This window comes from Tursiops truncatus, chromosome 8, assembly GCF_011762595.2.
Source record: "Tursiops truncatus isolate mTurTru1 chromosome 8, mTurTru1.mat.Y, whole genome shotgun sequence".
Lineage (NCBI taxonomy): Eukaryota > Metazoa > Chordata > Mammalia > Artiodactyla > Delphinidae > Tursiops > Tursiops truncatus.
In genome coordinates this window covers 106,662,759-106,676,725 of record NC_047041.1, presented here as the reverse complement: position 1 = coordinate 106,676,725, position 13,967 = coordinate 106,662,759, and the positions used below count along the sequence as shown (strand labels likewise).

Sequence of the window (13,967 nt, the reverse complement as noted above, 5' to 3'; positions counted from 1 at the left end):
GCTCCCGCCCACCCTGCCCCAAGCCCACCCAGGACGTGTGGGGACAGCCACACCTACTCCAGTAGCTGTTCCTGCGGGCCAGCGTGTCGGCCATGGAGGAGAGGAGCGCCGTGCAGTAGTCGACCTGCAGAAGGGAGGCGTGCTGGGAGCTCCCGGGCCACGCCATGCCCGCCTCCCCTGCCCACCGGTGCCCGCACTGCTCTGTGACCCTCCTCTGGTGGCTGCCTCTCGGAGGAGGCGGGGGGTGGGGGAGCAGGCCCTCCGGCACCGTGATGTGGGGGGTAGACGGTGAGGGGTCTTAAATGCAGGACCCCCCTGGGGAGAGTTGCAGGGTCTCCCGCTCAGGGAAGGGTGGGTACGAGTATGAAGCCCCAGGCCCTCCCTGCCCTGCCCCTGCCCTGACTGCTGAGCCCCGCGGCCAGGCCCCTGCACCGGGAGAGAAGGGCGCCCTGGTGTGCCTGCCTGCCTGAGACTCCAGACGCTCGACCCGCTTCTGCTCTCTCAGGCCCCCGAGGTACTTGGCTACGAAGTCCACCCTGGGATAGGAGCAGGCAGGCAGCAGGCCCTGAGCGCGGGGCGGGGCAGGGCGGGCTCCCAGATTGGGAAACCTTCCCGTCCTCCCCCATCCTGTGGCCCAGGCCCTTCGGGTGGGTTTGGGGGGCACTGAGCCTCTGTGGGCGCCTGAGTTCAGGGTGCTCTGGCCCTTCGGGCCTGGGTGCAGAGCTCTGCTGCACCCTCCCTGCAGGCACGGGGCGGGGGCGGGGTTCTGTCCAGCAGTGGTGGGCGGGGCTGTCCCCACCCCTCACCCGCAGGCAGGACCAGGCACGTGGGTCTGAGGGAGAGCAGAGAACACCATGAGTGTTGGCCCCATCCCCCAAATGCAGGGAGGGCAAGGCCCCAGCAGAGCTCTGCCCAGGGTCGGGAGGGAGGGAGGCCGTGTGCTGGACCGGGCCACATCCCTGCCCCTCTCGGCCCGTTTCCCCAGCTCAGGCCCTGTGACGTGAGAGCCCACGCCAGCTGTAAGGCAGCCTGACGCCCAGCAGTGATTCTGGTAAAGACCTCACAGCCCCCAGTCCCATGGCGTGAGATCCGACCCCTCGCCAGCTCCACCGGCGCCTCTACTTACCGGCACCCTGCAGGGGAGGCGGCCAGCGCTCCAGGCTGGGCCCTTGCCCCTGTAAGCCGCCCTGTGGGCTCAGCACCCCAGGCCACCTGCCACGCCCACCCAGGTGGGTGGGGCGGGGCGGGGCCGGGTCAATGCACCTGTGGGCCGTCTTCTGCGGCAGCTCCTCCCCGCTGTCCTTCCTCCGCCTCTCCAGCTCGCTCAGGAAGTTCTCCTTCTGCACCGCCTCCCAGGTGACCATCTTCTGGTCCAGGGGCTCCGGCAGGTCCCTCTCTGGGAAGGCCAGGCAGCCTCAGGGGCAGAGCCAGGCAGGAGGAGCCCTCCCTGTGGTGCGGCAGCCTGCAGTGTCACTGCAGACGGGGCCAGGGCGCGCTGCCCCTCCCCAGGCCCAGGGCCCCCCCCCGCCCCCCACCTCGGTCCGGGCAGCTGAGTCCAGCCCAAGCCTCACCCAGGCGCGGCCCCTTCTGCTGGGCCTCCTTCCGGAAGAACCTCTTGAGCACCAGGTTCAGGTGGCTGAGGAGGATGATGGGCGGGGCCGGGGCGGGGCGTTCGTGGTTCTCCACGATGAGGTGGTAGCGCTGGAACTTCCAGAAAGTGTCCGCGTTGCCCTGCACCACCTGGAACGTGTAGCTGCGGACGCGTGTGGGCGGCGGTGGGCACATGGCCCGGCTCCCTGCGCTGTTCCTGGAGTCCCAAGGGCTCCCCCCGCCTCGCCGTCCCCTCCTCCTGTGACTTCTCTCCACTCCTCTGGGGTCTTCCACTGCCCCATCTGCTGCAGCCTTCGCAGACCCGGGCCCTACTCCCTGGGGGGCGGCGGCCTGGGAAAGCATCGCCACTCCACCCACACGCACGCACCTGCCCTGCCCTGCACCACCTCCTAGGTGCCCTGACCTCCAGGCCCAACCCGAAGGGGAGCCACAGTTTTGGGTGACACCCCATTTCCAGGCCCCTCTTGAGGGCAGAGGTGAATGCAGCTTGAAGTCCGGAGGGCCAGGCAGGTCTGGGCCAGAGATGCTGGACCTAAGGGCCCCCCGACGTGGACGGAGCAAGGAGGCAGGGCGGGCACCTGAGCATGGCGATGAGGGAGTTCATTAGCAGCACGTTGGTGACCAGCAGGAAGGTGACCAGCCAGCTGGCGTCGAGGTTGGGGCAGGAGGGCGAGTCCTCCAGCAGCGGGGGGTGCATGGAGCAGTTCACGCAGGCTTCTGAAAGGGGAGTGGGCTCAGTGCAGCCGGTGCGGGGCTGAGCTGCAAATGCCCTTGGGTATCGAGAGCTCTGTCCCGCAGTCGAGGCCACCCTGGGACAGAGGGCCCTGGTTAGGCGGCCAACTCTTGTGGTTTCCTGGGGGTCACCTGGGCTTCGGCGCTGAGTTCCTGTCGTGGGACCCTCCAGTCCTGGGTGCCTGGCCTAGCGGTGCTAGCCCCACTTCCGCACTGCTGCTGGACCGAGCTCACAGCCAGACCGCAGGCTTTGGAGGCAGCGGCGAGGCCGTGTGGAGGACCCTGGTTTCTGCTGGTTGCTTCATGGGTCACCCCCAAGCACCACCACCACCGCCAAAGGCTCTGCTCAGAGCCAGTGTGGGGAGAGCTGGCCTCGGCAAGGGGAGGTGGAGTCTCTCCTGCAGGACTTCTCAGGGCCTTTATGGCCCTACTGCCTATCACAGGACTCTGAGCTGGGGGGCAGATCTGCACCATTTCCAAAGCCTATGGAGGCAGAACACCCTTGACACGGATCACTGCGGGCATGGAGACAAGCCAGCCTGAAAAGTGCCCTCTGGGTGGGGCAGCCCCTCCCCTGCCTGCCTCTACCCCTGCAGGGCCAGCCTGGACCCCCACCCCATCCCAGGAGATGGGAGGAAGGTGCGGAGGAAGCGGGGAGAGTGCGCCTGCCCATCAAGAGGGCTTGTGGCTCCAGGTGGCGCCCTCCACAGGCCGTGCGCGTGCGTGCGTGGACGCGGACACACGCCTGCACGCAGGCCTGTGTTTCTGTGACTGCCCCTCCCAGTCTTCATGCTGTGACTGAGTCCGGGGGGCACTGGGGGCCTCTGGCTCTGTGTGTGCCTGTGTCCCTGCCTCCCTGCTTGCGTGTCAGGCTGGCAGGGCCTGTTTCCGTGTCCGCGTGTCTCCCTCACGGGGGTGAGTCCCTCCTGAGTGAGTTACTGTGATGGGGGTTGGTGCATCCCCACGTGAGTTCCCTCCCCGCCCGCAGATCTGCCCGGCGCTGATGGGTGACCCTCCTCCCTCCCTCCCTCCGGCACCCCGAGAGGTGGGCCAGGGCCAGGCCTGGAAAGCGTGTGTGTGAAGCTGTAAACCTGTCTGATGGAAGCGGCTCCGTGGTCATGAGACCCCTGCGTCTCCCCCATAACTCTCAAAGGCACCACCAGGCTAGGCTGGGAAATGAGTTGTCCTTGTCTCTGACCTCCTAGAGCCCAGAGACGGAGCTCTGCCCTGGACGCTCAGCCCCCAGCTCCCGCGGGTGCATGTGGGGCAGGGAGGGCAGGGCGGCCACCGGGGAGCCCCGCGGGCTGCCTTCCCTCTCGGCCATAAGTGAGGGAATTACTCTTGGCTGTACCACCGTGGGCTCACAGGGAGGGGCCAGGGGTGGGGGGGCGGGTGAAGAGAGATAGGGAGGGAGACAGGGACCTGCGGGACCCTCCGTGCCGGCCCAGGCCCGGCCCTGGTCACGGACTTTCCACCGTGGAACTCGGCCTGGCAGCCACAGCAGCACTTCAGGCTGGACCCCCAGGAGTCTACCCTTCCTCCGTCCTGCCCAGGTGGCCCCAGGCTCCTGGGGACCCCGAACCATGACAGAGTTCCCTTGAACCAGTGTGTGGCCGTGGGGGCAGGAGTGACCCCCCCACCCCTGCCTGGTCCTGGGGGCGCCCACCTCACTCCCCTCCTTCCGAGGGGCCCCGTGGGACTGGGGCAGTTGAGGGTCACGGTAGCATCCGCCAGCAGGGGCCATATGGTGCGGGCGGGGAGGGCTGGAGGGCGGGCAGGGCCTCGTTAAACTAATGGCCTGGAAACTGGTGCCCACGGGTGAGCAAACACCGGCCCCAGTGCCGGGGGCTGGGGGCCTAAGAAAACAGTGGAGGAAATGAGCCTGCAGAGCACCCTAATTAGGAGGCAAGTCCCATGACGGCCCAGCCCCCCCGCCGCCCCATCCCGGAGGCCTGTTTGCTTCGGTCACGTCCTCATCCCATCGACAAATATTTACCAGGTCGCGGGGCGCTGACCTCGCGTCATCAGCTGCAGTGGCCGCGGTCAGGCCTCAGGGACAGTGTGCCCGTGATCGCCCGGTGGACCCCAGGTGGCCTCAGTCTGACACCAGCCTGAGCGAATGATCCCTCCGCCCCCCTCCTCGCGCCAGGAGTGCCCGGCAGGGCGGGTGCCCTGGGCCCCCACACTGGGCCCTGGCTGCTGGCCCACCTTGCTTGAGGGGCTGGTCCCCCCTCCCCCTCCCCCTCCCCGAGTCCCAGCCATCCCAGAGCCTGTACAGGCATCCCCGCCGCCAGCCCAGGTCTCCCTGAGCCCCCATGGCTGAGCCACTCTGCCCCCCACACAGATGCCATCAGGAGCGGCTTCCTAGCTAAGGGCCTTTCCAGCAGGTGGGCCTGAGGCTGGGTGCGGGGCCGGGTGGATGGGGGCTGACAGGAGACCTGATGCCCACTGGGGACATGCCGGGGGGACGGGGCAGCTGGAGGGCCCAGACCCCAGGTGACCTGTAGTGCCTACCCATCCCCCCTCCCGGCAAGCCTCCCGCCACCCCACCCAGCCTGCTCTCTCTCCCTGCAGCCCCGTCTCCATCTCCAGCCCGAGGCCCGACTTTGGGGCCTCCGCAGCTGACACACATCAGCCCAGAGCTGTCCCCTGCTGGACGTGGCCCTGTGTGGGTGGGCAGGGCCTGGGGGGCCAGCCTCGGGGACCCCCCGCTCTCAGCCACTCCAGGCCGAGGTCTCCTGTGACCCTCAAACACCCCTCTCAAGGGCCACCTGTCCAGGGTCTTACAAAAGGAACGTTCATAACTGGACTCGGTTCAGCTGCACCTTGGGGTGGGGGTCCCACGTAGAGTGGGCACAGAGGACCCCCCACGCCCACCCCCAGGCTGCGTGCTGACCGTCGATCTCGTCCAGTGGGATCTGCCCGAAGATCTGTAGGTACGGCCGGTAGAGCACACGGCGGAAGATGCACTCCAGGCGCCCGTCATGGGGGTGCAGCAGCGCCTGGCTGGTCACGCCGTAGGCCACAAGCCACATGCTCAGGAGGAAGAGGAGGAAGAAGACGTCCTTCATCTCCACGGCGGGTAGGCGAGTGGGGAGAGAAGCATCCGCCCTCCCGGGGGCGGGGGCTCACCATCCGCTCCACGATGATGATCTTGGGGCCCAGCTGCTTGTGGAGGGCAAAGACGTGGATGAGCCGGGGCGTGAACACCATGAAGTCAATGGCAAGGATCGTGCGGCCGGCCTCAAACACTGAGGGCAGCATCCTGGCAGGCGGGGGGAAGGCAGGCTGGACGGCTGCTGGTGCCCATAGAGGGCAGGGGCTTCCCCCAGGACACACAGCACGGGACGTACAAACACAGGGTTTCCGGGGCCTGAGCAGACCCATCCTGAAGCAGCCCGGCCCACCAGCCCACCAGGGCTGCCCCTGCCAGGCCTCTGGGACCCACAGACCTGCAGGTGACACCGACGACGAACGGGAACATGGCCACCATGCCACACTTGTTCCAGTTGTTCTCCACGTAGAGTGCACTTCTTCCCCAGGTGCGTGTCCTCATCTGTGAAGAAGCCCTGGCAGAGGGCAGACGGCCCGGTGACGGCTACCTGGGCCCCCACCTAGCTGGGGACAGCCCCGCCATGGCCAGGCTGTGACCGTCAGGGATCGGGGCTCGGTGGGCTGGGCCCACTGCTGACCTGCCGGATCTCCTCCAGCACCAGCGTGAAGACCCAGAAGTAGGGGGTGACCTCAGCCCCCGACAGCCCCTGGGGAGGGGACCTGGAGTCCACCAGCAGGACGTGGGTGAACAGGAAGAGGAATGCAAAGTACGTGACCACGTTCCCCAGGACCACGGTCACGGGTGCCCCCCAGAACTTCCGCCAGCGCGTGAACGAGGAGGCGGCTCGGGGCCTCGGCCGCGCTGAGTTCCTGGCGCCTTGGCCAGCTGCTCCGCCCGGCACCACGAAGGAGGCCACGGCCAGTGATGAGACGGGTGGCCAGAGCCCCGAGCTTGCCGCCGCCCACCGGCACCCAGCCTCCCTGCCACTGCCCACCCTCCGCAGGGCCCTCACCGACTGCCCGGGCCACAGAGCAGCCTCTTCTCCGTGTCCAGACTGCCCAGCCCCTGCAGGTCCTCTGGGCCCGTCCTTAGAGGGGCCTCCTCACTGGGAGCACAGGGGGCCCTCATGGACGTGGGAAGGGCACCCAGAGGCCCTCCACTTGGTCTCAGGCACCAGCCAGCAGAGGAAGTGCTGGACACACTGCGAAGGGACACGGGTAGGGGGCGTGCATGGGGGGCCCACACGGATGCTGGATGCGGCGTGGGCCGGCGCCGGGGACGTGCCGCCACCAGCCCCAGTGAAGCCCAAGGCCCTCCAGCCGCTTTGTCCTGACAGACCTGAAGGTGATGAGGTTGGTATACACGAGGCCCGGGCAGAGGAAGGCACCCAGCAGCCTCAGGATGGGCGTGCCCGCGGCCACGTCCCCCCACCAGATCTCGGTCAGGAAGGCCTGAAATAAAGGCACGGTTGCCCCCCCCCCCCGCCCCCGCCTCCACACCTCTGCCCTGCTGTGCCCGCAGCAGGCCTGCCCTTCCAGGTTCAGCGGGAGCATCGCCCCTCCCAGCCCTGGCTCCTGGAGTTCCTGGAGCCTCTGCCCTGCTGGGGAAGGAAAACCCTTCGACGGGGCAGGCCCGGCTCGGGGGTCCGGGAGGGCTGAGCTGAGGAAGCGGGGTTTCTTCCGAGACTGGAGGTGGAGAAAGGGCTGGACGTGGGGGGAGTGGCCAGCTGAGGGAGCCCCCCACCCCCATGGCCAGGACACAGGCTGGGGGAGGCACGTGAGAGGGGTCGGCTGGGGCACCTCCTGTCTGCCCAGCCCCTCGCCCCACAGCCCTCCCCGGGGCTCACCTGCACCCCGTCGTGGGCAAAGAAGGCCTCGGTGTCGGCCTCGGTGGCCACAGGTGCAGACACGTGGCCCTGCTGCATGAGCGGTTCCGGCGCACCAGCTGTTACGGTAGCACTAGGAGAAGAGGTCTGCCGAGGGCGCGGCCGCTGCCACGATGCCCAGGCCTGGCCCGCCTGCCCTCCTCCTCCGGCCGGCCCTCTGCCCTGTGCCTGTCTCCCAGGGGGCTGGTGAGGCCCGGGAGAGGCCGGCCACACAGAGGCTGTCGGGATCCTGGGGGCCTCCCTCTCCCCGAGTGTCGCCGCCCGCCCGGCCACAGGCCCAGCTGGCCCGAGCCTTGGAGCTGCGTCCTCGTCAGCTGTGTACCCGTCTGCCCCCATTAGGATTTTGGGGGGAGCCCAGTGGCCCCGAGGCGCACAGGGTCCCTGCAGCCCCCACTGCTCGGCTGCCTACCCAGGGCCAGCTGCTCGTGCTTGGCCTCACGCAGGGTGCGGCCCCCCTCGGCCCCCCGGCTCCAGGTGGGACATCTCTTTGAGGATCTTGCAGGCGGCCAGAGCGGCTGCCACGCCCTCCTGGCCCTGGGAGGCCAGGTCTGAGGATGCGGCTGCCTCCCCCACCTCCCCAGGGACCCGGCCCCTCCCCGGAGTCCTCACCATGGCCCGGAAGTAGGTAGCCATCTCGTGGAGGTTCTGCAGCGCCGCCCACAGGAACAGGTCCCTCCAGGGGTTCTCGCTCCTCTGGTTCAGGTCCAGCAGCCCCTTCTGGCCCGTGGGCTGCCGGACCGGGCCCTGCTCCTGGAGGACGGGGGTGTCAGCCCGCAGCCGCGGCCCCGCCGGCGCCCCCATCCTGCCGCCCGCTCACAGCTCACTGCCTGGTAGAGCCCACGGCAGGCGTCGTGCATGAAGTCCCTGAACACCCGCGACACCTCGTGCAGGGAGAAGGCGGGCGGCTCCCGGGCCTGCTGGGCGCCCAGCCCGGCCCACGTCAGCCGGCCTTCCTCGTGCGTGCGCTGCAGCAGGTGGAAGAGCAGGCTCTTGGGGGGCACCGAGCGGTAGAGCTGCTGCAGCCGCCCGTACGTCAGAAGTCCGCCACGTTGGCGCCACTGTCCACGAAGAGGCGCGTGAACTCAGGCTTGCTGCTCACCGGCGCGTCCATCATCACCTCCTCCAGGTCGCGGGACTGGGCGGAGAGTGAGAGGGAGCCGGTGGGTTGGGCGTGGGGACCTTCGGCAAGGCCCCCGCCTGTCCCGCTGCGCCGGGTGGCCCACACCCGCCGCAATTCAGCCCATCCTGCCTTGGGGTGCAGACGAGTGAGACAGCAGCGGGAGGTGCCCCGGTCGCCCCCGGCCCGCGCAGCCACAGCTGGGCCAGGATGGACCCGGACACCACCTGCCCCAGCCCTCCACGCGTCCCCGCCTGGATCTGGCCACAGTCGGGCAGCACCTTCCACTGCACGTCCCTGTTGAGATCTCGCTCCTGGCGATGTCCACGCGGTCCCAGGCCACGGGCAGCTTCAGCTCATCCGGGCAGTCCTGCGCCTCCTGGCTACGGCTCTTGTGGGCTGCGGGCGGAGGAGGGGAGGGGGGGAGGGCGAACCTAGGCGCCGGCAGAGCCGCTGGGCACAGGGTCCCTCAAGGTGACTCTCCTAGACGCACAGCCACGGGAATGGCGCTCTGGTTCGCTCCACACCCTCTAGATTCACAAGACATCCCAAGACCCCCAGGAGCCAATGCTGGGAGCGCCAGGACCCCAAGGGGACCCCAAGGGTGAATGGAAGAGCAGGGGGCCGGTGGCCTGTCTGGAGGAGACTCCCCTCCCTCAAGGGTGTCCCGGCACCCTGCACCGCACAGCCCCTCCCTGCCTGGGCCTGTGTCCCCCACCAGCGGTCAGCCCCTCCACAGGTGTTTATGTCCAAGAAGAAGCACGTCAGGTGACAGCCAGAAAGTGGAGACAACCCGAGTGTCCATCAACAGAGGGACAGAGAAACAAAATGTGGAATATTACTCCACCCGAAAAAGGAGTGAAGGCCGACACAGGCTACAACGTGGACAGCCCCCAAAACGTCGTGCTCGGCGAAGGAAAGACGCCAGTGGCCACACAGTGTGTGATCCCATTCGCAGGAAATGCCACAAGTGGGCAAATCCTTAGACACGGCAGATGCGGGGTTGCGGGGGGCTGGGGGAAATCGGGGTGACTAGCAGGGCTCTTCTGGGTGGTGGAAACGTTCTGGAATCAGTAGTAACGGTGCACAACCTTATGAAAACGCTACAGCTCCCTGAATTAATTGAACACTTTAGTTTTTTAAATTGTGATAAAATATAGTAACATAAAACTTGCCAAAGGCAGGACTTTCTACGGATTTGCACGGAGGCCTTGCACGGAGGCCTTGCACGGAGGCCTCGGTAGGCTCTGTATTCCTCCAGTTTTGTTACGCGTGCTGCCCCCGCCGAAGCGAGCAGTGACCGGTACACACGCCCACACACTAGCACGCTCGCCCACACGCTCACACACACAGCAGAGTGCAGCCGTGCCAGGGGTCCCTCCCGGCCACTGACAGCCCCCAGGCGGCGGCCTTGCCCCTGGAGGCCGAGACCCAGGACGGGGCAGGGCTGGGAGCTGGTCAGCCATCTGCCTCTGCCCGGTGCCCTCCGCAGGCCTCCCAGCGGGCGCGGCCAGGCCTCACCTTTCACCAGTGCCTCGAGGATGGACAAAGGCCCCGAGTTGGTGCCTCAGGCCGGGCACGTGGTATATGACCCCATGTCCCCCCCGTGAGAATGCCAGCCCTCTGCCCGCTGGGCCCAGGGCAGCCCCACCCACAGACCGAGGCTCCGCCCCCAGGCGTGAGGGCCTGAAGCAGGGGTGAGCACGGGAAGTGGGGTAGCTTTGCAGCCAGAGGGGCCGGGCGTGGGCACTGCAGGGGGCGGGGTCTGGGGTAGGGACCAGCGCTTGGTCCTCCTGACTGCGGTCCTGGCCGGTGTATACCAGTTCTGTCCAGTGCACGACGTCCTCCCAGGAGAAGTTCTCACTGGGAAACTTCTCTCTAAACTTCTCGGCCACCTGGGGCACCAGGAGGTGGGGCTGGTTTGTCAGGGCAGCAAGCATGTCGGCGATGCCCCCCGAGCCCGCCAGCATCAGCCATGGGCCAGCGTGCTCCACGGCCCTGGAAGTCCTGTGAGGTGGGCAGGGAGGGCCAGCAGGCCGAGTCAGCTCCAGGTCCATCCCTGCCCTGGCGGGGGCCCCGCAGGAGGCCCCCACCTGCCGCCGCTGCCTACCTCCAGGGTGCTGGGGTCACCGTTGACCAGCAGAGAGAGGACGGGGATCTCGATGCTGCTGGAGCAGACGCAGCACGAGGGCCACCCAGGTGCCCGGGCGAGCGGAGGGTCTGGGACCCTCTCCGTGGGGTGACCACTACGGCCTCAGACCATCAACTTGCCACGTCTTCTGGGCAAACTCCAGCCAAGAGGCTTTTTCTAGAGAAGTGTGGGCTCCAGGCTGCCCCGTCACCCGGGGACAGGATGCCAGCCCCGCACCTCACTATGCGACGTGGCCGCTTCGTGGCTATTTAAATCTCAAGTTGAATATTCAGTCCCTGGCTGCACCAGCCACATCCGAGGGCCTGGCATCTCCCCGCATCAGGGCAGAAAGCTCTATCGACCACCAGGTCATCCGAGGCCCACGGAGCACGTCGAAGAGGTAAAGGAGGGGCGCTGGTCAGATTTTTCCCCAAACAAACCAGAAATGAGGCTTCTGAAGGTGAAACCTCAGAGAAGCCTGGACCCGCTGGGTAGGCTGTGTGGGAGGAGCCCGGCAAGCTGCTGGGAGGACTCCAGGCAGGCGGGATCGTCCCCCCCCCGCCCCACCCCCAGCAGGGGCCCCTCTAACTCCTAAGGCGCCTCCTGAATGAATGTGGGGGATGCTTGGGTCGCCTGGGCCGCCAGGCGTCGGGAGCACGGGGCTCAGCGCTGCACCCCCGTGGTGATGGTTTAAACACGGCTTCGGTTGTGTTTTCATTAAAGGGTGCTCAGCTGACAGACGCTTCACGTTGCTTACACACATTGGAGGCAATTATACGTATCTTGTTTATGAATAGTCCTGCACTAGCGTTAGCAACAGCTTTCGAACCCGCCACTGGCCGCAGCGGTGCCCAGGCCTCGGACAACACTGCCCCCTGGTGGCACCTTACGTCGGGCCAGTGGAGGGAAATAGGCTTCTTGAAACTGGGAAATCTCTTTTTCTTTCCAAAGCTCGGAGCCCACCCACAACCAGCGCCTCTAGCCAGGGGACCCCCCACTGGAAATCGACCTACAGCCACTCCCCACAGCTGTGTCCCCTGCCGCTGTGGCTGGCAATCCCCCACCCCCACCCCCCGCCCAAGGTCTTCCCAGTGGCCTGAGTCTCACCACCCTGGCATGCTTTGTGCCTTCAGCCGGGAATGCCCTTTCCTGCCCGTCCTGGTGGTCCTTCCAGCCCCGTCCACACGCTGTGACCACCCCCATCCCGTGTTCCCTGGCAGCCTCCCTGGGCACCCAGGCAGGCCTCACCCCCGTAGCCGGTCCTTTGCTCCAAGACGTGCTTCTCCAACCTCAGCCACAGCTCTGCGGGCTCGCTGACCTTCCCAGGGGTGCCCGGGTCCACCAGGATGAAGTGGGAGTGGCTGTTTTCCGGGGGCAGAGGGGGCCCTGGTTGCCACCATCGTCCACGGGGTAGTGGACAGGGCTGTCCTCCTGGGTCCCCCATGCACGTCAATGAGGCCTGGGCAAGGCTTCTGTCCGGGGCCCCCGCCCTCCAGATGGAGGGAGGGCTGGCTGCTGTTTCGGGGGGCCCAGAGGCAGGCACAGGGAGGGGACCCTCTAGACAGAGCCCGGCGCTGGGGGGAGCTTCTCTCACAGGGCCGCCTGGGCCTCATTGGACCTGCCTCAGACCCCTCCCCATGCCGTTCCCTGGGCGATGCTGCCACCTGCTGGCCACATGCTGGGCACGCGGCTCCCGGCTCCCCCTCTGGCCCCTCCCCTTCATCCCCCTCCCCCTTCCTGCCTTCCCCCCTTCTGCCCTCCCCCTCCCCTGGCTCTGAGTCATTTCACTGCCTCAGTCCTTCAGAGCAGCCTCGCTCCCCCCACCACGCCCAGGCCCGTGAGCCCCCGAGGTCAGGGGCTGGTCTGTCCACTGCTGGCCTGTCCACTGTGGGGAGACCCAGTCACAGGTGGAGGGCTGTGGTCAGCTGCGAGGCTGCCTTGGTGGCCTCCATAAGGCATGCCCTCCTGCCCTGGGGGGTGGCCGATATTCGGGGGCCTCCCAGGCCCACCGTGTCCCAAGGCCACAGTGCCCCGAGCCCGACACTCACCTGGGCATCGTCCAGAAGCTGACGGTGCAGCACGCGGCCCAATGAGGCAATGCCGATGGCCACCACGTGGGCCCTGGTGGACGTGCTGGCCAGTGAGTGGTCACACACAGCCTGTCCGACGTACCGGGCAAGGCCCACACGGAGTGCACTGGTCAGGATCCAGGCACCTGCAGACCCTGGAGTCACTGCGCCCAGCGGCCCCAGGGCCCCCTCCTGCCTTTGGGGCATCTGCTGGGAGCTGGCCCCCCCAGACGCCATCTGGACAGAACAGGCCACGACTCTGTCCCGTGGCCTGTGCTGGGCCAGAACCCAGGAAGGTCTTTCCAGATTACAAAGCCCTCAGCCCAGTGGGTGCACAGATAGGGCTTTTTGTCTTTTCTACAATCAATCATTTCTGGGGTGAAGGAGACCAGAGACCCCACGTCCTTGACTGGGTTTTCTGAAGGCCCAGCAGGCCTGAAAATAAAGCCCAGAAGTTTGATTCTGACCCCAGCGACTGGCCAGATTCCTCCCCCGAGGGAAGCAGAGGGGGCGAAGGGGGCCCACCCACGGGCAGCGGGGTGTGGAAGCTGGCGCTGCCCCCGGGTGTCTCGCTGAGGCCTGTGGGCCCCACGGGGTGGCCGGACCCTCCTGGGGAAGAGGCTCCTCTGCTGCGTCCCCGGGGCTGCTCCCACTGCCACCGTGGCACTGTCGGGGAAGGGTGACCGTGGGGTTAGCGGGCTGCGGGCCTGAGGCCCTGGCCCAGGGCCTCACGTGTGCTCTGAGCCGCCTTCACCAGCCCCTTTCGCAGGACGTCCCTCAGCCATGGCTTCAGGGCAAAGGGCCGCTCCTCGCCCACCAGTGACATGAGTGTGTTGGGCATGGGGGTACTGAGTATGGGGGTGCTGGGCACGGGGGTACTGAGTATGGGGGTGCTGAGTATGGGGCTGCTGGGTAAGGGGGCCCTGGGCACAGGGGAGGGCTGGGCTCCACAGGGTGGGGGGGGCAGGGTCGCAGCCAGAGGCCAGGGGGCTCCCGCAGGCCCCGTCTTGACCTGCTGTGTGACCTGGGCGTCCCCATCCCCTCGGGAGAGGCTGAGGCCGGAGAGAGGAGGGTTCTGGACACGCTGTGCCTGGGCATAGAAGGCAGGAGCTGGAGGGCGCTGCCAGCTCCGCAGCTGTCTCTGCCTGGGGCTCTGAACAGCCCCCGGGCACCCGCCACCTCCGCTGTGGGAGAGCAGGCTCCGGGGCTCAGTGTTGCGGGGAGGATGTGGGGTGCGGGCAGCCTCTCACCTGGCCTCGCTTCTTCCCAGACCCTCCAAATTCGATCTCACCCTGGCACAGGCCCGGCCCCTGTTGGTCGCCAGCACCCCCGTGGCTGCCAGGACGGGAGCCCCCGGCACCCTGCAT

General features: G+C 67.3%; 1 protein-coding gene across 1 annotated transcript in view; it reads right to left on the bottom strand.

Annotated features, from left to right (window-relative positions):
* TRPM5 (transient receptor potential cation channel subfamily M member 5) overlaps positions 1 to 13,967 on the bottom strand; it is a 20,856-nt gene extending 6,889 nt beyond the window's left edge. Inside the window, 31 exon segments of the mRNA XM_073809456.1 lie at positions 54 to 297; positions 1,127 to 1,396; positions 1,572 to 1,753; positions 2,190 to 2,328; positions 5,240 to 5,414; positions 5,476 to 5,608; positions 5,796 to 5,873; positions 5,875 to 5,912; positions 6,036 to 6,286; positions 6,364 to 6,503; positions 6,737 to 6,849; positions 7,245 to 7,292; positions 7,295 to 7,344; positions 7,347 to 7,370; positions 7,693 to 7,750; positions 7,752 to 7,817; positions 7,893 to 8,033; positions 8,108 to 8,319; positions 8,322 to 8,418; positions 8,682 to 8,704; positions 8,707 to 8,799; positions 9,922 to 9,966; positions 10,199 to 10,407; positions 10,494 to 10,569; positions 11,774 to 11,917; positions 12,356 to 12,416; positions 12,580 to 12,746; positions 13,126 to 13,179; positions 13,333 to 13,478; positions 13,584 to 13,690; positions 13,851 to 13,967. Coding sequence (XP_073665557.1) covers positions 54 to 297; positions 1,127 to 1,396; positions 1,572 to 1,753; positions 2,190 to 2,328; positions 5,240 to 5,414; positions 5,476 to 5,608; positions 5,796 to 5,873; positions 5,875 to 5,912; positions 6,036 to 6,286; positions 6,364 to 6,503; positions 6,737 to 6,849; positions 7,245 to 7,292; positions 7,295 to 7,344; positions 7,347 to 7,370; positions 7,693 to 7,750; positions 7,752 to 7,817; positions 7,893 to 8,033; positions 8,108 to 8,319; positions 8,322 to 8,418; positions 8,682 to 8,704; positions 8,707 to 8,799; positions 9,922 to 9,966; positions 10,199 to 10,407; positions 10,494 to 10,569; positions 11,774 to 11,917; positions 12,356 to 12,416; positions 12,580 to 12,746; positions 13,126 to 13,179; positions 13,333 to 13,478; positions 13,584 to 13,690; positions 13,851 to 13,967 — 3,701 coding nt within the window.